The 25,458-nt window shown below is 34.9% G+C and overlaps 2 protein-coding genes across 3 annotated transcripts in view; one reads left to right on the top strand and one right to left on the bottom strand.

The window, feature by feature from the left end:
* GUF1 (GTP binding elongation factor GUF1) overlaps positions 1-3,253 on the top strand; it is a 30,435-nt gene extending 27,182 nt beyond the window's left edge. The window contains exons 16-17 of the mRNA XM_036762845.1: positions 638-674; positions 3,009-3,253. Of these exons, the coding sequence (XP_036618740.1) occupies positions 638-674; positions 3,009-3,146 (175 nt within the window). The 3' untranslated portion in view covers positions 3,147-3,253. The remainder of the gene's footprint in view (positions 1-637; positions 675-3,008) is intronic.
* Positions 3,254-3,845: 592 nt separating this feature from the next.
* Positions 3,846-25,458, bottom strand: part of GNPDA2 (glucosamine-6-phosphate deaminase 2) — a 33,636-nt gene continuing 12,023 nt past the window's right edge. The window contains exons 5-8 of one of the 2 annotated variants that reach the window (XR_005010649.1): positions 24,454-24,638; positions 19,095-19,269; positions 13,812-13,879; positions 4,841-4,912 (exon numbers count right to left, since the gene is read on the bottom strand). Coding sequence is in view for 1 of the 2 variants with exons in the window: in XM_036762847.1 (XP_036618742.1) it covers positions 4,851-4,912; positions 19,095-19,269; positions 24,454-24,638 (422 nt within the window). In the remaining variant the exon portion in view is untranslated. Of the gene's footprint in view, positions 4,913-13,811; positions 13,880-19,094; positions 19,270-24,453; positions 24,639-25,458 lie in introns of both variants that reach the window. The other variant, XM_036762847.1, reaches the window with a different exon arrangement.

The following is a 25,458-nucleotide window of genomic DNA, read 5'->3' as shown; positions in this document are numbered from 1 at the left end:
TGCTTTTTAAATACTAAGGTTCATTCCAAAATAGGCTATTAAAATAAAAACTTGGGTTGCCTAAAGCAGCTAAATGTTTTCTATTTAAAGATAATTCTGCTAATGTGCTTCTAAGAGGGGTGGGTTTCATTCAGCTAACATTTAATGAATACCTTTAAGCAAAAACATATTTTCACAAGGATCATGTCCAGAAGGTTTTCCATTAGTTTTGATGGTTCGAGTTAAAGTGTGTCTTAAATCCCAGGCTCTCACATAGCTACTTGAAATTAGAGTACAATCTGTTGTTCTTTTCTGAGATTATGAGAAATTGTGTCCAGTAAATTGTGGTCTCATTAACATAATGTGATCGAGTAGCTCAACAACAACAAAACCATGGAGCTAAGAAACATTTTTTTTCAAGTTTTAAGACTTTGGCCAATTGCAGAGTGACTACATCGAATTAGAGGCAAATTTTAAATAATAAAAAGAGCATTTGGACTTGGATTCAGGTTCCTTTACCAGTGGCCTTATGTCATTATTGGTAAAATGAGGCGTGCTCCTTTAAATCTATGTATTTAGCATCCAATTAAGTCATTTGTAATAAATGCACATTTATACCAGAAGTATTAATTGTTAATGTAAAATTTTTCTTTTGCAGTGTGAAAGCTTACAGAAAAAATGTCTTGGCAAAATGTGTATGTATCATTTTCTTTTTATTGTAATAATCTCTGGAAGATACTTTTTTTAGTGGGTAATTAAGATTTTAGGGAGTTTGAAAACAAAAAGGTCTAAGTTATCAAAAGGATTTTTCCTTAAAGCAGAAAACCGTGTGATTCTACTACCCCTAGGATAGGGATTCTTATGATAGTGCATGCAGTTTCTAAGGTTACAAGCAAAACAAAATATTGAAATCATTAAAACATTAGCAGATCTCTTGCTAAGAACCTCTGCTCTAGGATAAAATAGCAATCCTGTTATTTAGCTTTTATAGCCCTATACAACCTATTTTTCCAAACCCATGGGCTGTTAACCCTTCCCAAAGCCCCCCAATACTGAGACCAGCCTCTTGTTTCTCACACAGTACACTCCACTTTTAGTCTCTTTGCTTTGCACTGCCATTTCGTATACCTGGCATATACCCTCTCTTTTGCTTCGTAGTGTCAGTCATTTAATAAAACATTTATTAAACACCTACTGTGTGCCAGGTAGTATGGTAAATGCTGGGGATATGAACCCCCACAAAAATACAGACTCTTCCCTGTTTTCAGGGAGCTTACATTCTAGAGGGAGGAAACAACACATGGGGAGAGGGGTAATGTAGAGAGGAAGAATGAAGGATGGCCTAGGTCACTCCTCAAAATGGAAGTCTGGAGGTCCTGGAAGGAATTCATGTATAGGGAGGTGTGTGGCACAGGTACTGAGGCAGGTTGGCAAAGTGTGGAGAGTCTCAAAGGCAAACCTGAAAGGGGAAGGATGGTTGGCCTGGGCCCCTCCCCAAATAGAGACTATCCCCCAAAGAACTCACCAAAGGGAAGAGGAGGCTACTAAGACAGAAGAGTATTCTAAAGTGAAAAGAATCCTTCTATGCCTTTAAGATGCAAATCTTAACCATTTTCTGCATGAAACCTTCATGATTATCCCAAACCTAGTACCCTCTACCTCAAACTGTCTTGATATGCATATTTATTGTCTCAATGGTAACTACATAAGCTGCTGGCAAGGAGGGATTGTTTATGTTTCCAGTACCTCTAGAGATACAGTACAGCCCACTGGATCCAGCTGACCTCATGTGAGGAAGACCTAGGTCAGGGGTGGGCAACGTGTGGCCTTGAGACCAGATGTGGCCCACTAGGTCCTCAAGTGTGGCCCTTTGACTGAATTCAAACTGCACAGAAGATACCTCCTTAATTAAAGCATTTGGACTTGGACTCAGTCAAAAAGCCGTACCCAAGGACCTCTAGAAGGCCATATGTGGCCTGGAGGCCACAGGTTCCCCACCCTTGATCTAGGTTCAAAGTCCCACCATAGACTGGCAGCATTACTGTGAGCTAAGATACGATTATACAAGCTGAAAAACATTGCCTCTCAAATTCCCCTACAGCAGGAATTCCCTCGCTGAGAGTTCCCTACACCAGTGAAAGTATAGATATAGATAAGAACAACAAAACTGCTTTAATTAACCTGTATTTATATAGTTTTATTTCATTCTACAGCACTATCTTCACCTTGGAAATTAAAAAAAATCCATAAGTAAAACATGGGAGGAGTTTGCCAAATGAATGAAAAAATGCTTACTCTGTGAAAAGCACTGTTTTAAGTCCTGGAGATACAAATAGAAAAAGACAGTCCCTGCTGTCAAAGAGCTCTCCTTGTAACAAAGGACATTTCAGCTGCAAATGCAAAGGCCCAGTGATTGTTAGCTTAGGATAATAACGGCATTTGGGTAATTTATCTTCTTCAGCATCATTTTGATTAAAACCATTTCCATTGGTGGCTAAACTTTCTTTCCCTGATCTTCAGGGATGGTGGGGGCTGCAGCAGCAGTAGCAGTTGCCAGATACCATCTCTATAACGTTTGCTCCCCTGGATGATAGCAGTGGAGCCTGGGGTGGAAGCAAGGCACTGTTATTCCTAGGCATTTTGAGCACTAGCGTTTGGGATAGCAAAACTTATTTTTTTAATAAAAGGCCAGCTAACAAAGCTGTTGATCTCAGAAAATTGTGGATGATACAGACTCAGTTGCTTATCAACAAGTTGTTATATACATGATTTGGTTAGGTGATGGAACTTAATTAGCTTTTGAGTTTCCATTCACTGGAAAGGACTAAAGGGAATCTTCATGATGTAGCTACCAAAACAGTGAGTCTAACTCTAAGTCATCTGCATAAGGTGCGAGTTAATTCAAAGGGAACATTACAGTGAATTAAGGCCACTGTGGCTAAGGTGACATCAAGACCCAGCTATAGTTAAAAATTTCTTAGGTTATAAACTGTTTTACACCCTTAACTGGTGATTTTGGTTTTCCTCAGTATGGTGGAGATATCACTCGAAAGATGAAACTATTAAAACGACAAGCAGAAGGAAAGAAAAGAATGAGAAAAGTTGGCAATGTTGAAGTTCCAAAGGATGCTTTTATAAGAGTTCTAAAAAGACAACCTGATAAATGAATGTAAAGTTAAATTATATTTGGTTTATTTTGAATTGTATATATGATACCTGTATATACATGATTTTAAAATCTGCTTTTAATAAAATTAATCTCACTTTAAAAGTTTCTGGTTTTTTGTCCTCCAATTTTTATTTTATTTGTTTATTTCCAAGCTCATAGGATGATAGATTATGGTGATGAGAAAAGCAAATGAAATCTAGTTCATTCCTCATTTTTTAAGTGACATGATAAGTGTCTGAAGTCCTAAAAGTACTAACTAAAAGAGAAAGGCCTTGAATCTTTCTTACTTTCATGTTGTGGAGTTTTGTTTTGTTTTTTGCATTACACCATCCTTAGAGCCCGGAGGGAAAAATGAGGCCTACTCCAACCTTCTTTGACATCTTTCTAAGCCTGTCCAGGGCTTAAACAAAATATTTGGTTTTCTCTTCTTGTTGCTGTCTCTCCCGTGTAGCAACATATATTCCCCTTATATTTAAAAATTCTAGTTATTTGTAAACTATAATGTTTTAAGTTTAGCTGAAGGTATTTTACTCACCAGATGGGGTTCTAATAGGTTGAGTAAACAATAGAGTTTTCACTTTTTTCCCCAAGGACAACATGAGCGTAAACTAAATAGACTGAAATAAAGCATCTCAAAATAGTCCTAATTGTACTCATGTAAAAGACCTGAAAAATAAATGCAAATTCACCAGGACTATCAAGAATTTTATGATTTATTACTTGGAATGTATCCAGAGCATATTTATTTCTTTTCAATCATCTTCTGGAAGTAAAATTTGTAAAGGGTTATATATTACAAGCTTAAAGTTAAAAATAATCCTAATATTTGAGTTCACATAGTAATAAATGATGCAAGTTAATATTGTAATGCAAAACAGATTATAGGTAATTCATTGTATGCATGCCTATTAATCCTTTTAGCCATAATGATTTATTATGAATTAAAGTAATCACTGATGCAGTTTAAGAATTTTTTTAAAAAATGCGTTTCTTGGTATAAAGATCCTAATTGCCAAAGTGCATACTTAACTAAAAGCATGAACCTGAGTAAGTAAATGAAAAAGCACACTTAAAGTGCTATGGCAGAAGCTGCAAAAAAACATGCACATAAAAAGACACTTTTCTAAAGGAATTATATAGGCACTGTCTTCTCATATTAAATTAGTTTCTTTTATCAGCATAATATAACAGGACTTGAAATGTCCAAATGCTACTGTAGTAAGATGCTTTTAAGGCAACCACGTGCAAAAGCTTGTGTGAAATACATAAAAAATGTAAACACAGCTTTCCCCAAAGTAAGGATTGTGCAACTATTATAGTTCATACTTTTTAACAATTTACAGGCCAGCAGAGTATTAAAAGAAATTAGAAACAAATTTCAAGTCAAAGAATGAAGGATAAATGATTTACAAAATTCTTATTTTCTGAAGTTATATTCTAAATTAGGCAGATTTTTAAATTTTTGATTTGCAGTGTCTTTTTAATGAACAGCTTTGAAAGCTCTCTTCAAAACTTTAAATATTGGGGAAACGGGCTTAAGTTCTCATCACATGGAATGTTTAACAATATATAGATACTGGACATTTAACTTACAATCCTCCAAATTCTGTGTTTTATTTGGCACATTGCATAGCAGGAAATTTAGTTCACTACCTATAAAAATGTTGCTTTGTTCATTCAAGGAGAATTTCGCCTCAATCCTTCAGTTTTCTTCTTTCATACTGTATAGTGGATCCACAAGTTTATTGTGCACATGCATTAAACCTTAAAGGAGAAAAAAAAAAGGACAGTTCTAGTTGTATTTGAGTTATCAAATGAGATATTTGCAAAACTGCTTACTACAGTGCCTAGCTCACAGTGGAGCCACAAGTTATCAAATGGGATAATATTTGCAAAACTTTACCACAGTGCCTAGTTTATTATCCTTTCCCTTCCTTTATCAATAATTTTTACCTATTTCTGACTTCAATTTTAATAAAAAGAGAAACAGCAATACATCACAACAGCCAATTAATACAAATAATACAAACAAAACACCTAAGTGTGATAAATTTTTGCAAGATTTGTTTCTGCTTGAAATAAAAAATCCAATCCAGATAGAGACATTTTTCCCCCTGCACAGCATTTCAGGAAGCCTATTTATTCAGTATTCAAACAAATCTAGCACTATAGGTATGAATGATTTAAAAAAATGCAGAACAGGGGTCTTCCCTATCCTTAACATTCAGTTCATTTAGCAAAACTAGACACTGCAGAGCACAAAGCTAGATGGTTGGGAAGACTAAGTTTAGGTAAGAAAGCCCTTGTTCTCATGAAACTTACAGGTAGAAGGAAAATACACCAAACAACACCACTGGAGAGTTGTGAAATCAAGTTGTCAAATGAAGTCTGAGGAGAAAGTCAACAACTAGGGATCAAGGAAGATTCCTCTGAGGGGCTGGCCTTTGTATTGGGCTTTAAAGAGGCAAGAAAACAACAAAATGGTAGAGGACAGGGAACAGTGAACAATGTAGGACTGGAATAACTAGTTTGAGAAAAGTGTATGATCAAGTTGGAAAAATTGGGTAGTGGTGCTAGGCTGTAGACAAAAAAGTTTGTGTTTTGTTAAACAGCAGAAAGATTTAAAGCAAAGGAATGAAAGAGACTGCTAGATCTATGTAAAAGAAAAATTATTCTAGTGACATGAAGAATGGATTAAGAAATTGCCAGATTACTGACAAACTTGTAAGTTTGAAAATAGTGTTTCTTTTTATCATTTGTGTATCTCTTAAAAAGTCAAGAGACATCACTTTAAATGCAACAATTTAAAGCAATTCAAACTGACCGTTGATTAATGGCAAATTTACATTTTAATATGGCAAATTTTAGTGCTCTTTTAAAATATATAGTGATTAATACAATATGGCAATAGATGACAACTGTAATTCTAGAGAATGTTACTGGAATTATAAAACACTACAAGTTCTCCCCCAAAGTATCTGACAATGTCTAGTAAGATATCCTAATTAATAAATTACTCAATTATTTTTCTTACAACATCTAAATATTAAACTCTAGAAATAATTATCTACACATGCATACAAAATTACATTAATTCACTCATGAAACATAAGGTCCCTGGAGAATTTATAATTTAAAATAGATGTTAACCTTTAGCTATAAAAAGGGCCTTACTAAAACAAATTAACGACATGGTTAGGATTAAAAGTAAATGTTTAAACACAAGTGACATTAAGTATTTTCAAATTATGTTAGATGCACCTATGTGTTAATGGGAGTCAAAATAGGTATAGTGAATCAAGTGGGCCTCAGAGCCACAAAGGCCTGGAATTTGAACACATACTGAGTGATGCTGGGCATGTCACTTAACCTCAGGGTACTCCAGGCAACTTTTATTTAAGGCTATAATGACAGAAAAGGTGCAGGCCTCCACTGGGAGGAAGTTTTCCTCACCTGAGTTTCCTACATCAATGAAAATCCAGGTCTAGACCCTATCCCTAGTTACAAAGAAAAATTGAAATGCTAATTAAAAATAATTCTTAGCTAGTCATCAAAAAGGTCTCTTAAAGGTCTTTATTAGGCAAAACTATCATCTGACCATTTATTTGAAATTTTTAACAAAACAGCTTTAAAAAATTCCAATTTTTCACTAATTCAAATTTGTCAAATTATTCATAAGGTTTTATTTTATAAGGAACAGCTAGGTGGCCCAATGAGTAGAGCACTGGCCCTGGAGTCAGGAGGACCTGACTTCAAATCCAGCCTCAGACACTTGACATGTGTGCTAGCTGTGTGACCTTGGGCAAGTCACTTAACCCCAACTGCCCTGCCACAAAGCAAAAAAAAAAAAATATATTTTATAGTACTAAAAGCCAGATTTACTTTTAAATAGAACTAGAGGTGGGTGTGGGAGACCCTTATTTTCTTTATACAGATGCCGAAGTTGTTTTCCTAATGCATTGATGGGTATGATTATCTCACTTTCTTGCTCAGGAACCTTCAGTATTTCTCCACTATCTACACAATAAAAGACAAAATCTTGTCTAGTATTAGTGGCATTCACAGTGGAGGCACCTCGGTGATAGTGAACAGATTGCTGGTGTATGAAGACCTGAATTCAAATGTAGAAATAGACAATTTCTAGCACATGATGCTATTAACCTGTCTGTCTCAGTTACCTCATCTAAAAAATAGGGATAAGAATAGCACCTACTTTACAGGTTATGATGAAATGAGATAATATTTATAAAGTACTTTGCAACCTTAAAGTGATATGTGTGTAAATGTATGTGTCTACATATATGTCTCTGTGTGTGTGTGTGTGTGTATATATATATACACACACGTGTGTATGTAGGTATGTATATGTATATAAAATACACAAAACTGTTATCTTAATCAATGCAGACACTATCTCCAGCAGATCACAATTTAGCCATGCCTTCTATCTTTAGCAAATTTGATTTATGACCTCCTATAAATCATTCAGAAGAGTTCTGCCCAACATGCTTGGTGGGTCAGTAAAGCACAAAGGAATACCCGAACTGTACCCTTTGCTCTCACTTTATGATCAGCCTATCTCCTTTTCCATTTACACATCCTTTATGGTATGTCTCCTGTGCAACTAATTCCCAGTTACTAAATTGTTGCAACCTTCTTATGCACCTCACACATTCGTGGGTAACCTTCAACTTAATTCTTAAAGATCTGCCATTCTGTGACTAACAAACATAGCAGCAGTGGAAAAATACTGATGTTAAGAGAATGGGTCTTTTTTTAGGGACACACTTAAGACAAAAAGTACAGAGTTTCCCAAAGGCAATCTAGCCTGCTCTTCCTCCTGTTCAGTTCTGGAACCAGTTCCTTTTCCACTGGCACTGTCCAAAACATATTTACTGACAGACCTGGCTTATCTAACTACATATCTAGACAACAGGCATTCTTCATATACTTAGTTCCCTGCCCCGACATGTATTAACAGATTAATTTTTGAGTGATTCTGTATCTTATTTAGAACATTTTTAAAAACCAAGATAATATGAATTCTTTGATAATTCAGACAGGGGCTGAACAGAGTTAACACTATCTCTGGGGGGAAAATATTTGTCAAGGCAAATTAGGAATTTATATCTGTATATGTAAATATATCTGTATGTGTATACATATACACATATGTACATACACATATAAACAGAAAAGAGTGAAATGCTTAAACTACTTAAGTGAGCTATCTGAAATATTTTCAAATATATGAGAAGTAACTATTTCTAACTCCAGTCATGACTAGATTTCTTCTTTACTTCACTTTCTCTTTTTAGAGGCTGACCCCAATGCCTGGATAAGTTTCCCTTCACCCACACCTGGGAAATCTTTCTCTTCTTCCCAGGCTGAACTCTAAAGCTTTCATTTCCATCTTCCATGAAAATTTCTCTGACTCCCCCTGCTCAAAATGTTTAATGAACTGAAATGAATTTTCTCCTTTTGTGGAAATCTGGATCAAAGCTGGAAGATATATGCTGCAATATAGGTGTGCGCCTTGTATACAACGGATGAAGGACTCTACAAACCAATCACAATTACCTCTCTGCGAATAGTTGGTTTTGAAAACGTCTGCTATGTACCAGCATTTACGTACAACATATTTAGCTGTTCCTTATAAACAACCAAACAAATGTTAAGTAGGTAAAATTTTCATGAGAATTAAAATGTGAGTTTGTCAAATGTACTTTTAACTCATTTGTCAAATAAGACTGAAGTCTTAAAAATATGTTAATAAGAACTTTAGCAACCTGTAGTCAAGCAATAGGATATTCTATTTCTAAGAAGCTAGGTACTGGAAACAGAATTATGAAGAATGACAATTCCTCTCAAGGATCTTACATTCTAATAGAGAAAAAACATTTAAGTATATATAAGATGCATGTAAAGAGAATAAATATAAAGAAATACAAAGTAACTCTTAAGGAAGGCAGGCACAGTTAGGGAGAATCAGAAAAGGTTTCATGTAGAAAGTGGTGCTTAGGCTGTCTCCAAAAACATGAAAGGGATCTAAGAGACAAAAGTGAGGAGGGATTTGATTCAGGGAGTTGGGGGAGAGAGGGAACTGACAATGCAAAAAAAAAAAAAAAAAAAAAAAAAAAAGGTTGGGGGCAGGGGAGGAGATGTAGTGACTCATGCAAGGAAAACAGAGTCAGTCTGGATTGCTAATTTTTGGAGAAGAAATAATATAAAATGTTCAAGAAAGGACAGAAGATAGCCTGCAGCCAGGTTTTGAAGGCCTTTAAAAGCTCAACTGAGTTGAGTTTATATTTTATCCTAGAGACAACAGAGAGTCACTGGCATTACAGAGTCAGATCTGAGTTTAAGGAAACACAGCAGCAGTGTGGTGGATAGTCTGAAGTTGAGAGAGACCTGAAGCAGAGAGAGACCAATTAGGAGGTCCTTGCAATAATCTAGGTGAGAGATACTGAAGGCCTGAATTAAGGTTGTGATTGTGTGGAAGTGTTGGATTCCAGAAATGCTGTAGAGATGGAAATGGCAAGATCTGACAACTAACATAATATATAAGGTGAAGGAGAATTTGAAAAATTGTATATACTTGAAAAATAATACCAATTACAAAGCTCATTCAAGTTTTATGTATACAATAATAATGACAACATTTATAAAGAACATAATAGCTATTATTTCGTCTGAGCTTCCTGACCACCCTGTAAAGTACTATAAACATCATTGACCCATTTTTGGAACAAGAAACCAGGCTTAATTAAGTGACTTGTCCATTGTCATACAGTAACTGAGTATGAGACAAGAGTTAAACCTAGATCTTCTTAGCTCTATCAATGATAACGTGTTGCCTTTTCAACTATATGACTTCTACAAAGCATGTTTTGGGCAAAGTGAAACCTACATTTGAACCACTATGGTAACTGCGCAGACAAAAGGATACAGAGGAAAAGGGCAAGTGCTAATTACTATAAAAACCTCTGGTCTGCCACTAGGCCCATACTCTCAAAGCCTTGTTTGATAGGCAGGACCTCCTGGACAGAAATAAAAAATACAAGAGTAGTTCAGGAAACACACAGAGAACTGATATAGTAGTGAAAGGAGATTTTAACTATCTAAACACATGCTGGAATTCTCTCTGCCAAAAGCAGAGCGGTTTATAACACATAGACCTATTTTCATAATTTCATGCTACATGAGGCAGAAGTACTAATGAGGTAAAATTCCACTTTTATTTTAATTCTCATCAATAAGAAGGCAGAGTTACTGAGGGCATAACTCATGGTAGCCTTGGGTACTAGTGACAACTCCATCTGAGAATTTGTGTTAGGGGAAGAGGAAAGCTTATCACAGTCTGCTATGTGCCCGAAGAGGGGAAGAGCAGATTCCCCAATTTTCAGCAAGAAGAGAGCTTTGAGAAGATAGCATGGGCTAAAATTCTATAGGTGAAATAAGCCCAGGAGCTCTTAAGAATTAAATTCAAAGGAAGACAAAAAGGAACAATTCTGAGGCAAAGGAAAAGAGCAGCTGTTTAATGAAACTACTGTCGACTCAAATTTTCAAATCTTTATCATGATGGCTATTGTATACAGACAGTGACCCTCAGGTTAGTCTTCTTCCCTTTGCAGCTAGCTCACTACTTCCTCTCCCTCCCAACTCATTCCCTTATATTAGGGAATGCCAACATTTACATCCTGTCAGGGTTTACACTCAGCTGACCCTGCCTTAAAACAAACATCAACAAACAAAAAAAACCAGAGGGCGATCTTCATGCCATAAGGCATGTACAAGCATGGGTAACAACTAAAAGAAATAAGCCAGTTGACTTATTTATAGCTATTTTGATGAAGTAGTTTTTTTTAAAATGGAGTTAAAGCAGTTTATAATAAATATTTAAAATTCTCTAGAGAAAGAAACAATTAAATAGTTAAAAACCCTTTAGGAACATATAATATTAAAATCCTTGTTATCTAACTTTCTGGGAACTAGACATGAAATAAAGAAGAGAAAATCTGAACTAGTTGCTTTTTCTTTAAAAGATGGATTAAGAAATATCATGAAGTGGCAAAAAAATAATTTTCAGAAATAACTTCTTAAAAATAACCACATCAACTTATAATATGTAAAATGAAAAAATATAATAAGCTTTGCCATCTAGCATATTTGGAGGACACAGTGTTCCAGATAGTCGTTAATCTAGAAAATAGGTCTCAATACATGAATCACCAATTTCCAAAGAATTAGATGGAACAGACTCATTTAAGACTAAAACTATACTGAACATAATTTAAATTTTCTTAAATGACTGAGAAGGCACTTATGGATGTTAGAGCACATCAAGGTTGTCATTAAGAAAAACTATCAGTTATCATTTGTTGATAAAGTGCTAGTTTGTGGAAATTATTGGTTGACAACCAGTTTCCCACAAACAGTGTGATATAGAAAACTATGACAATGTCCATTTTCAAGGCTATTTTTGGTTTACATAAGAGGAAAACAGAGCTTTAAGAAATCAAACTACCATTTGGTTTGTCACGTTTTTGTGCATCTAGCTTATTTTGCACAGCTAGAAGTAAAATAAAATATACTTCTTTAGAAGAACTCTATAAAATACCTAAAACCAAGTTTATTCAAGTTGAAAATCTGTAGTCTCTATAGTAACTATCATTATATATCCCAAAGTAATTTTTTTATAACATTTGAAAAGAAAAGTTTTCTAGTTGGCAATAGCCATTGTTCCAAGTGCATTTAATCTCCATTTGTAGTCTTTGGTAGAAAAGTCAATACTTCAATGACCTATTAATGAAAACCCACACCTTTCTAGGCCTTAATCTAAAACTCAAACCTTAGCATGGTTTTAACTGCTTGGGCAAAGAATAAAAACAGAACATTCCATGTCCACCTGGTGAACATTTCCAAACTTAGGTAGGTCATATCAACAGATAAAAAGGGCAATGCTGAGCCTACACTTTCCAGCTCATCAGGATCTGTCAAAGCTTGCCATCCAAAATCACTTTTATGCCACAAAGAGGAATCAGAGAAAGATTTTGGTGAAAGATGTAGAAGATACTATCTGTGTAAATACATAATAACAAAAAACCCTCATGAACAAAGTTTTATTCTATTTTTTCTCCCCTTTGTTCTATTTAATAACTGACATAGATAAAACAACAATAACTAACACACCTTTACTTTCTTTTTTTACCCTTTGTTCAATTTCAAGGATGAGATCTATAACATTTTATGCTTGGAGTTTGGAAATCTGGATCCTACAGTTCTCTGAGCAAATCACTAACCTCTTTCAGCTAATTCTTTTCTAGTTGGCAGTAGCCACTGTTTCTATTTATCTTCCATTTATAAAACGATGGATGAGAGGTCAAACTAGATGCCCCATACACATTTCTGAATCCAGAGGTTCAAAGCAGAACTTATTGCCTTCCCCCTTTTCCAAACCTCTCTTTCAAGGGTACCACTATCTATCCAGGCTCCCAAGTTCAAAACCTTAAAGTCCTTGAAGATATTCACTCTTCCCATATATCCATTCAGTTACCAAATCTTGTCATTTCTAGTCCCATATTTTTCACATCCAATGCCTTTAGTCACACAGCCATGACCTTAGATGATCAGGTGTTCCATTACTAAGCAACAGCTCCCCTAATTGGTCTCCTTTTCACAAGTCTCTCCCTTCTCCACTCCATTCTATATACAGCTGCAAAAGAGATTTCCTTAAAGTTCAGGTCTGACTGTGGCACTCCTGCTCAAAACACCAGTGGTCCCTTATTGCTTATAGAATAAAATACAAACTGCTCTAATTGGCACTTCAAGTGCTTTACAACCTGGCCTTTACTTGTCTTATTAGGTGTTAATCCTTTCTGCATTCAACATTCTAGCCACTATTCTTTTTACAATTCCTCACCTGGCACTTCATCTCCTGTCTCCATGACATTTTCTCAATGCTGTTTCTCATGTCTAGAATGCACTCCCCTCCTCACTTCTGACCTTAAATCCCCTTCAGTCTTCTTGAGCACAATCTTCTGCATGAAGGCTTTCCTGATTCTCTGCTCCTAGTGTCCTCCCTCTTGTGCCTTGTATTTACTTTGTATAGACAGACACTCACTCACTGCACATACTTAAATATATCTTGTCTCTACTGTCAGAAGAGAACTCTAGGGGTAGTTGTTTCATTTTGAAGAATAGAACAGAACCTATCACAGAATAGGTGCTTAATCAATGCCTAGTGATTCTCTCAAACATTCTGGCTATAAAGTTCTATGACATAAAACTAAAAAGCAATACAAATAAACCTGTACTTCCTTCCAAATAATTTGTGTTCAGGATGTCTTGCTGGTTAATCAATCAGCTAACACCTATTAACAAATCAGTAGATTGTGCCTATGTTCATACTTTTTATTTTTTATACATTTGTATACTACACAGTGACAAGTACAGTGACTAATACTAAGAGGGCTTCAATAATTACCTGATGAATGACAGGTAACTAAGGTACATTAAGCTTCTCATTAAAATATTTCATAATTGCAAATAAAATGATACTGACTTTATATTGAATAAACAAGTACAAAGGATGTTGGCATACTAATAAGGGTATCTTATCGTCATAGTTAAAAAACATCTACATAAAATGAAAAAAATTCACCTTAATTAAGTACTCTCATACAATGTCCATTTGATTTTCCAATTGGGTAGTGCATCTCTAAGTTTTTGCTTTTTAAAAAAAAATTGAATTATGTTAGTCTTCTTACATTAAACTGAATCAATAGTTCCTTATATCAACTACAAAGAATTAAAAGCAATCTGATGCCAATGCAAAGTGACTACCACAATTAACTTTGCCTTCTTCCTTCTACCTTAAGACTGGTACAATTTCAATTCTACTGAGATGTTTTGGGGAAACTTGGGTACAATAAGAAATGCAAGAGCAACCTTACTCTGTGCCCCTCATACACTTGAGTCTTCACTCAAATCCCGGAGAATTTAAATTTGGTTAAATGTGGGCAATTTTGCTCTCTAAGTTTCATTCTGAAAACATTTTGATGTTTTCTCATGTATCTTTCGCTCAAGTATATCTTTAGGAGTACTTAAAAAAAGAAAATGTTATTTTAAAACTAAAAGAAACCAGTAACATAATTGAAATAAGGACTCTAATTAGACAACAAAATCTATTTTCAGTTTTGCCTCTGCCTCCAAAATATAAATAAGTACTAATACGGCAATCTTGTAGGTTATGAGACAATGAGGGAAACTTGTGCTAATGACATTATTTTGTGGTTGCCATTGAGTTGTTTCAGTTGTATCCAACTCTCTGTGACCCTATGAGGGGTGTTCTTGGCAGAGATAATAAAGTGGTTTGTCATTTCCCTCTCTAGCTCACTTTACAGATAAGGAACTAAGGTAAACTGGGTTAAGTGACTTGCCCACAGTCATACAGCTGGTAAGCGCCTGAGGCCAGATTTGAACAGAAGTCCTTTTAACTCCAAGGCTGGCACTCTATCCACTGTGCCACCTAGCTGTCCTAACAACATTAAGGAGGAGAGTTAAAGCATTACTTTGCCTATTCATTCAACCCAAACCTTCAGTGCTTCGTTTAATCTGGGTTCACTCTACTGATGAATTCAGTATCAGAGGGCATCGATGCTAAATGATTATTCCTGAATTCTTTTCGCTGACCTATGCAAAACCTATATATCCCTCAAATTCTTCAAGTCCCATTTCAATGAAACCCTCTCCAGCTACCTCAGCCCATCTTAAGTGTTACCAGAAAAGGCAGAGTTTCTCTGAGAATCAGTTTCTTATTTTTTTTAAATCAATTCAGGAGTTCCTAATATCACATATTTCAAAGTTCTTTACTAATGTTTTAAGTGCTTTTATTTCATAAAGTATCTTAACATATTTATATACTGTCCTTTCATTTTTTCATGTATGTTAATCTTCTCTTTCCAACTAATCTATAATATCCTTGAGGGTAGGAATAATGTCATATTTCTTGAAAATCTTTCACAGTGTAGATCACAGTACTGGGCCTCAAGTAGCTGCTCAAGAAGTATTAGCTGGTAAAAACAAAACAAAAACAAAAACAAAGCAAGAAAGTCAAATATTAGCTGGTTTATTAACATTAACCTGATTATAAAATTTTGGATATTTGAAGCAATTAAGTTAGGGGATGATTATTTGGATCACAAAAGAAATCTTCCCTGAATATACATGTGAGTTTTCTTCACAAATTCAAATCACAATTCTGATTCAAAATAGGATCTAATTTACAAAAATTTAGTTTGAAGGCTTTTCAGAAAAAATATATATTGTTCAGAGAAAGATTAAAATTAATCTGACTAGGTTCTTGATTTTATTCTCCCAGTGAGTTTGGAATACTCTTTTAACTGAAGTTCTCCCATATAAAAGTACCACTAAGCCAGAAAGGTAGGAGAGGTGAAGGGAAACGAGTTATCACTTCACTTTTGGAAAAGGTCCAGGAAGGACTACTCCTGGGAATTGGAGGGAACACCCCAGTTTGATGATGACTGATATTCAAAGGAGGAGAAAAACAGAGAGACACAAGTATGAGCAAGAGAGCACTAGGTTAATTAGGGGAAATTTTTCTTAAAACACTGTAACCTTAAACTTAAGCTAGATGATGAACCAAGGATTTACTAAAATCCCAAAGAAATTCACTGTTTTTCTAATCTATTATAAGCAATTTGGCACTAGGTGAAAAAGTTACAAATTTTTTTCCCCAAAAAGATGAGGACTGTTAATACCACAGCATTCACATTATTTCACTGTCAATGCCACTGAAAGGGAAATGATTAAATATAAATATTGTAAAAATAAACCATTTTAAATAAATAAGTGTTGAGGGCAAAAGGAATCAAAATTTAAAAAAAAATACAGTTTTCTGAGTTTTTGAAACTCTATTATAGCATTGGGCTAAGGAGTAGAGTTGAGGAAGGTGAAAATATCTATTAGGATCATAAATACATACAACCCAAGGACACCCAAAACATACTACTTTAAGACAACCAACAAGAAACAGGTAACTAAATTCTTCAGTTTCGGTTTTCTGTGTGTGTGTGTGTGTGTGTGTGTGTGTGTGTGTGTGTGTGAGAGAGAGAGAGAGAGAGAATGTGTGTGTGTGTTCTACTAGTGACATCACAAAAATAAAAGGTTGTCTTTAAATCGGTAACTGATGATTCTTATACATGCTATGGTTAAGGGGTTTTTACCATATTAGACAAAATAATTAAAATCTCATTTAGATTCCTTTTAGCATTTCTTAATGGAAGGAAGAGAATGATGGAGATGGCTTCTTAGTCAAGAAAGGAGATCAGAGATTACTAACCCAGGTTGAAAATGTAAATAGCCTTATAAACATTTAGAAAAATCAGTGGATATAACAAGTATGTAATGAGATAGCTTCAAAATACAACACAACTCTGCCTATCTGGATTGATTAGCCAGACACAGCTCAGATATACAAAAACCCTGATAAAAATAGGTGTAGTGCTCTGTTAAGTTAAAATGCTGATCAACTGAAAGGCAGGGAGTGTGGTAAGTGGATAGCATACTGTACTCTAAATTAGAAAGACATGGGTTTGAATCCTGCCTTGGTGTATGGCCCTGGGCAAGCCACTTAACCATCCAAGGCCTTAGTTTCCAAATCTGTAAATGAGGGAGTTGGAATTACAGTACTTTTCAAGAAAAGATATTCTATAAACCAGGGCTAACCAACTGGATATAGTAAAGAAAGATGCTACTAGCAAACTGACACACTAAATCTAAGATGATAAATGAGGAAGCAGTATGGTCTTAAAACAGTAAAAAAGAAACACTATTAGGAATCTGAAGACATTACTTCTAATCTCTGCTTTACCATATACTAATTTTGACAGATCATTTGACGTCTTGGGGTCTCATTTGTAAAATGAGGAGTTTATTGACTAAAAAATCTCTAAGGTGAGTTCTAGCACTCTTTACCACTATATAATTGTACTGTGAAAGAAATGAAGTATCCTCCATCTAAGAATTATTTTTATTTAATTCTCTATAAAAATCTCCCTTCCCTCCAAAGGCAGCTAGGTGGCACAGTGGATAAAAGTGCTGAGCCTGGAGTCATGAAACCTGAGATTTCAAATGAAGTCTGATACTTATTAGCTATGTGACCCTAGGTGAGTCATTTAAACCTTTGTCTGCCTCAGTTTCCTCAACTATAAAATGGGGCATAATAGTACCTACCTCATAGAGTCATTATGAGGATCAAATGAGGGAATAATTGTAAAGTACTTAGTACATTGCCTGGCACACAGTAGATGCTTTAAAAAATGCTTGGTTTTTTTTTTCCCTTTTTCTCCTATAGGATGTAAGATCCTTGAGTCCAGGAACTGTTTTGCTTTTGTCTTTGTATGCCCAGGGCCCAGCATAATACTTGGCACTTAGCAGGTACTAATAAATGCCTGCTACAGTTGAAAAAAAAGCCATTGCCCAAGTTCCTATAAAAATGTATTGTGAAAAAAAAATCTACTGCTAAATTTTTTTTCCAAGTGACATCATCAGTTAGGAAGAAATCTGAAGGAAAAAATAGGAAAATGTCAGGAAAAATTGTGACCAAAAACCATTTTATTCAGAACTCAATACTGTAGTGTTCACTTATTCAACAAACACATATTTTTCAATTACAATGTTTTTGATTTCTCGATGATGCATTTGTAGCTGGCAAAAAGATTAATAAAATTTAACACATTCAAATCTAAATGGATCTTTTCTCTTCTATATCCTGTGGGAATCAAAATTCATGAAAGTGTTACCATAAATGTCATGTTTTATTATGACTGATCTATCTACTATCAATGAAATTTAGGAGAGAAATGAAGTTGTGTTTAAAATGAACTTTTTTTTTCTCATACTCAGAAATATCATAAGGAAATGCATTAAGAAATTCAGTATTCCTATTACAACAAATACAGTGGATAAGAAAGAGTAAGTAAAATAGACATTCCATTTTTAAGCAGTTAAAAGTACAACAAAGGAGGAAAATAAAAACTTTTCTTACAAAAGTTTGCACTTAAAAGTTCACTCATATGACATTCAAAATTTTAGTCCTCATTTAAATGATCACAGTTAGAAGATACTTTAAAATTTTCCCTGTAAATTTTTTAATAACTGGTCCCTTGAAATGTACTGAGGTCTTTAATGCAGTATCATTTTTACAAAGTGTTCTTCATTTTCTATGTCCTTCTTTACATGTAAAAATCCCTTGTACAAATCTAAATACTTTGTAATTTAATAATATAGATATTTCTTAAAGAATTATGATTGAGACAAAAGCAAGAAAGTTCCCAGTTAAATCTGAAATAGTTATTTAGCTCAATTCATTTACTTTCATCTAAACTAGCAGAGAATGTCAGGACAAAAACATCAAATATAACTTTAGATATACTAAATACAGCACTGGTTATGAAAGTTTGAAAGTAGGCATGACATTCATATAATAGTGACTTCGAATTAATGTAACTCAAGCTAACATGAATTTCCAAAATGCGTAAGAACCCTAAAATGTAAAAACACAATGACCAATAGCAGAGAAAAAGGCCCATATAGATAGAAAATAACTGAAACTATGTAACTTTACTCTTGGCTGAAATTTCCATATGCAAAACTGAGCCACGGACAAAAAGTCTTAACAAAAAGTACAGACCAAAGGTCTTCCTACTGCTCTCCTTTTTCAAAATTAGAGAACAGAAAAGCCATTCATTCAGCAGCCATTATTACTTTAATTTGGACATTCTTACTTCTTGAAAACACAGGTAATGTGCCAGCACAATGCCAGTTTTCAGGAACATAGGGCGGGATTTAATTCCATAGCCATATTATAATTTAAGTAGATCATTAACAAATCATACATAGTCAACTTAAATTCAATGCTCACCTTTAAAGTATTTCACAGTTTTAACTCTTAATTCTAAGGTAGCATCTTCATCACACACAAAAATAGTTCGAGGATGCTGCTGGAAAGCTGAAACAGTCCACATATGATTGACTCCTTCTTCTATTGCCTTGTACAGAGCAAATGCTTTATGTGCACCTGTTATGAGAATCATTACCTGGAAAATAGTGAAATGTGCATTAAATTCCAAAAGGCTCTATATAATTTTAAATGGTACAATGGTAATTGGTAAGAGGTTACATCAGCCTCCTAAAAGTTTACACATATACAGACACATGTACTCTGAAAAACTAGAAAAAGAAGGCATTCTACCCAACTCCTTCTATGCGACAAACACAGTCTTGACACCCAAACCAGGGAGAGAGGAGGAAGAAAACTACATACCAGTATCTCTGATGAATATGAATAAAACACTGAATATTAGCAACGAGGCTGTAGAAACATATTCAAAAGAGTGCTCACTATGACTAGGTTGAATTTATACCAGGAATTATAGGTGTGGTTCAATGTCAGGAAAACTATAATCCTAAAAGACTCAATTAATAGCATAGTGTCTGCAATATAGTAGGTATTTAATAAATGATTGTTGACTGACAGACTGAATATTATTGTGCTCTAGTAAATGATGAATACGATAGATTCAGAGAAGTTTGAGAAGACCTATGTGAATCCATATATAGTGAAATGTGCAGAACCAATTGGACAATTTAAACAACCACAATAATTCAAAGCAAAACCCATCTGAAAGACTTTAAAATTGATCAACGGTGACAAATCATGACTTCAGAAGGATGAAGAAGCAACCCTCCCCATTTGCCATCTCTCAGAAAAGAGGTATAGAATAAGATACACATTTCCATACATGGCCAATGTGTTTCTTCATTTTGTTTTGTTATATTAATTTATTACAATTTGTTACCAAGGAGGAGGTATGTGGCAGAGTGGATAGAGCACCAGGCCTGGAGTAAGGAAGATCTGAGTTCAGATCCAGCCTTAAATATTTTCTAGCTCTGTGACCTGGGGCAACTCACTTAACCCAGTTTGCCTCAGTTTTGCTCATTAACTAGAGAAGGTAACAGCAAACCACTACCAACCTTTGCCAAGAAAACCCAAAATGGGATCACAAACAGTTGTGGAACTGAGTAACACAACAACAACAAGAAGGGGGCAGCTTTTATTTAAGGTACAGTGACAAGTTAATAATGATAGAATTCTAAGATTGAAAAAAATCAATATAACATTTTAAAAATACACAAAAGAAAACTAAAAATTTCAGAAAGGGACAAAAATTATATGTAGCAAGTTCAGTTATGGGTAAATACATAATCCTCTATTTTGTTCTTTTTATATAGAAATAGTTGTTGATTAAACTCATAGTAAAACTTTTTTTAAAAACTTTAAAGAGGAACAATTACTTAGTGCCCAGTTTAATCAGTAAGTTATTGCATTGGTTCATTTTTAGAGACGATATGATTTAGGAATAAAAATAAGCAATGAGTTTGCAAATGTGGCAAAATTGTACCTAGATGTTTGGGGCAAATGAATAAGCATAATGTGGGAAGCAAAGATAGGTTTAATAGGGTGACAAAGAAGAGCACTGGGACACTGAGATCTAAGGCAAGGACATTTAGAAAGAATCTTTTAACCAGGTACACATGGGTCATCCCCAACTAATTAAATAAGAGCAAGAAATGCAAAATATTCATATAAGAAGAATGAATTGAGAGAGAATTCTTAGAAGGCCTGTAGGAGATATTATCTCCATGAAAATGCCTATAGGAGAACTGTTTGGAGAAAAACCCAAACATAAAAAAAAGAACTAAGGACCCTGCAATTTAGGGGCACATTTGTCTTACTTTTAATCAGGAAATCTGGGACATTGGTCCCGCTCACTCCTTGCATGTGTTGATGTACAGAGCTGTCAGAACTAACGTTTTAGAAAGAGAGAAATCCATTTGATTAATTTTATTAATCACAATCTGTGAAGTGTCTTTTTACACATGATAAAATTCTAAACATCTGAATATACACAACAAATCTTGTTTAGGGAAATGATGGGGTTCTCTGAAATAATGCATGGGATTTAAAAAAGTAATGGCAAACAATGCCGTACAAAAACAAACAAAAAATAAAACATCTTCTCTCTAGTCTGTTGATTATACATAACGTCCACATTCAGATAGTGTGGAAAAGTAACAGGGAATGGTTAAAACAACTTATCACATAACTGAAAAGTTATGCAACTTGTATAGACTCTATCTTTGGGCATGCCAATAACATACAATGTATAATCAGTTCACTGTTGGTCTATCCTAATAGAAGGCATGTTAAAACAATTGGTATTCATTTTATATTCTGTTTTTAAAATCTGTACAGAAATCTATCATGTGATAATTATGTAAAACCTGTAAATTTTAAAAGATGATTTAACAAAAAAGTATAATGCATCTACAGAATATCTACAAGATAAATGCATGGTAATTTTGGGAGGGGCTATTCAATCAACTCCAATGGTTCTCTATTGACTCTAAAACCAAAAACAAACTCCTCTGTTTGGCGCTGAAAGCCCTTCACAACTTGGCCAAAACAAATTGTGCACTTCCTCTTCCTACACTTTACCATCCTAGCCACACTGCCCTTCTTGCTGTTCTTTATTTACAACACTATCTCCCATCTCTAAGCATTTGCCCTTATGCCTATAATACAGAAAGAGTCTATAGATTCTAGAGTCAATAGGGAGCCGCTGGAATTGACTTAATGGATTGATCTGAACTCAAGGAAAATCACTATGGGAGCTAAGGTGTGAAAAGGATAGTGTTGGATTTGGAGTAAAGAAGATCTGAGTTCAAAACTGACTGATGTTTACTGTCTGTCTGCCTCTGGGCAAATATCTTAACCTCCTGCAATCGCAGTTTCTTCATTTGTAAACTGAGACTACTAATACCCTCTACCTCACAGGGTTGTCTGTAAGGATAAGAAAAGGTTATGACATGCTTTGCAAATATTAAAGCAGTATGGAAATGCTAGCTGCTATTATTACTGCTGTTATTATTATTACATGATGGTGGTATGGAAAATGGATCAAAAGAAGAGGGATAATGCGAAATAATGCGAAGAAGGCAAGCTAAAGCTACATTGTTAAAGCTCTCGAATGCCAGTGCCAGAAATTAGGTTAATCCTGGATACCAAGAGACAATGAAAGATATCGTCCGACTTGTGTATTAGGAAAATTATCATGTAGCAATGTAAAGGACGAAATGAACCCAAGAGACTACAGAGTCAGAGAAATTACTTAAGAAGCTATTTTAAAAGTCTGACAGGATGATAAGGAGGGTTTAAACCAAGACCAAGAATGGAAACGAGGGATAAATATAAGAAATATTACTCAGTTAGGCTGGGTAACTTCTAAGATGTGAGAGGCAAGAAGAGCCAAAGATGACTCTAAAGTTTTAAGCCTAAGAGACAGAGAGTATAATAGTGTCATGATGAGGAACAGGGAATTTAGGAAGTGGGGCAACTTTGGGAAAAGGAGTTATTGTGTTCACTTTTAAAACATAAAATTTTATTTGGTAACAGTATATCCAGATAAAGATATCCAACAGAAAGTTGGAAATGTCGGACTAGAGCTCAAGAGGGTGTCAAAGTTAAAGATAAATCTGGGAGCTATAAGAATGGACAAGATACAGGCAGCTAGGTGGCACAGTGAGTAGAGCACCGGCCCTGGAGTCAGGAGAACCTGAGTTCAAATCCGGCCTCAGACACTTGACAGACTTACTAGCTGTGTGACCTTGAGTAAGCCAATTAACCCCAATTGCCCTGTGTTCCTCCTCAACAACAACAAAAAAAAGAATGGACAAGATAGGCAAAGGGAAAAAAAACATGAAGAGAAAAGAGATGAGAGTCCCGGGAAGAGACCACATTTAAGGTATAGGAAGAAGACGTACTAAGTGAAGCATTCTGAAAGGCAGGAGAGAAGAATGTTACTGCAAGTCAATGGAAGGTGGTAAAAGGTTAAGGAGTCAGCAGCCTAAAATGCTACAAAAGTTCAAGAAGAATAACCTCACATTTCTTAAGGGTGATACATTTTTAATTGTGTGTTTGTTCATAAATCTCTTCAATAAGGTAAATTAAAACACTTATTGAGAAAACAGAGTGGGGATGGAGATGGAGAATATAAGGAGAGACATTTGAAATATTTGCTGTGTGGAATAAGGCAGGAGAGGCAGTTGGTGGTAGAGTGGACAAAGCTCTGAGCCTGGAGTCAGGAAGACTTCAGTTCAAATCTCATGTCAAACCCTCACTAGCTGTATAACCTAATCACTTAATCTCTTACTTCAGTTTCCCTGTTTCCCCCCCAAACTGGGGATAATAACAGAACCAACCTCTCAAGGCTATCATAAGGATGAAATGAGATATTTGTACCTGGCACACAGCAGGCACTATATAAATGATCATTCTTCCCTTTCCCCTTAGAAAGTAAAAAAAGATAAATAAATGGAATACCAAGGAGCCATGAAGACTCACATGTATTTATAGTGGACCAAGTCAATATGGGACTATTTTCTCAGCATCACTTGATGCCTTTTGTTTGTGATTATTCTGAAGATTGTGATTATCAACCAGGGTTAGGCTGAGTTTAGAAACAGGGGAAGTACAAGGGACCAAGCTATTCAAGTATGGAGGAAAGTGAATCATAGTAATGGCTATAAAGGCCAAAGGCCAAAGACAGAAGTGATGCCAAAATAATGGTTGATGGACTAGACCAAGGAAGTATCAAGAAACCAGAGACTGACAAAGAATAGAATGAATTCAAGGTGTGTAATTGCCCAAAATACCAACTTTGAAAATTTGATACTGATTTGAATCTACCTCACTATACAACACGTTACTTTTCTACGAAGCTGAAAAACCACTGAAGTTGTATCAGTTTTATTGCCACTATCTTGACACTTTTATTGTTAGTAACCTTTCTTGGTTACTCGCAGAGTTCCAGATCTCCACAGGATCTATTAGTCAGTAACTTAAGTTAAGTATATTTTTTATTTCCTCATATTCAGACACAAATTATGAAGCAAGGGCTAGTCTGTATAAGCCAAAGAGGATGCTGACCCAAACAAAAATGCAGAGTTAAGAGTTTAGCTCAAAACAGATGCAGGAACAGTCTTGAATCTATCAATCCAATAAATTTATTTTGGCTGAATTCGAAAGAATGGGTCTCAGTTATTAAAAACTAAAAAACAATGTACATATTACACAGGGTTAAACAAAAATATCATTCAACACCAGAACTCCAAAGACACGTATATATTAAAAAAATACCAAAAAACATTTGAATTCTTACTTCTCTAGCATCCATCACCGTTCCCACACCAACTGTTAGAGCCATAGTTGGCACTTTCGATAAATCTCCATCGAAATATTTAGCATTTGCCAAAATGGTGTCCATTGCTAGAGTCTTTATTCTTGTCCTTGATACTAAACTGGATCCCGGTTCATTGAAAGCGATGTGGCCATCTGGACCAATGCCTTCCAAAAAAAAAACATACAATCACACATACACTTTTATACACAAAAATTAATAAAGTTTCCCAAAAGTTTTAAAATTAGGAAACAGTAAAATACAAATTTATCTGTTTCTTTTTTCCCAAAGTATATGTTCTTGGTAACCTTTGAAATTAAAATTAAAGCATTAAAATTCTTTAAGCTTCTGTAAGATGAATTATACTAAATTCAACTACTGTTTACTGAGTCCTTAATTTGTGCTTTGTACTGTATTGGGAACTGTATCAGAAGCAGTATATGGTAAAAAGAAATAAGCCATTTGACTAGAAGTTCAAAGACCTGGGTTTTGCTGGCAAATCTTCCACTGACTATATAACCTCAGACCACTGCATACTTCAGTTTCTTAATCCATTAAATTAATGTAATAGATTAGAATCATCTCTAAAATCCCTATCAATGCTAAATATATAAGATTCTATTAAAATATGTTCACTATTAGAAAGTACTCTTTACTGAATTATTTTTTTTCTTAAGTTAAACCTGTGATTTAATTGGTGTAATACACTACTCATTATGGAAACTCCATATTTATAAAATAAAAATATTTTTGTAACATGAATAACTAGTCACACATTTCTTTATTCCCAGAAGTGTAAATTTTCAAATAGAAATAACATCATGGCCAATTGGGGTTAGGGTTTCTAGTACAATTCTACAACAGAAGCAATAAACAATGATCTCTAAACAACCAAAGTATGTGTCACAAAACCCATGGTTTTGGGTTTTGGGGTTTTTTTGGCAGAAAAAACCTTCAGAGTCTTAGTGACTCTTAAACACTCAATAT

Source organism: Trichosurus vulpecula, chromosome 6, assembly GCF_011100635.1.
Source record: "Trichosurus vulpecula isolate mTriVul1 chromosome 6, mTriVul1.pri, whole genome shotgun sequence".
Taxonomy (NCBI): Eukaryota; Metazoa; Chordata; class Mammalia; order Diprotodontia; family Phalangeridae; genus Trichosurus; species Trichosurus vulpecula.
The sequence above is the reverse complement of the archived record's forward strand: the minus strand, read 5'-3'. Positions and strand labels throughout refer to the sequence as shown.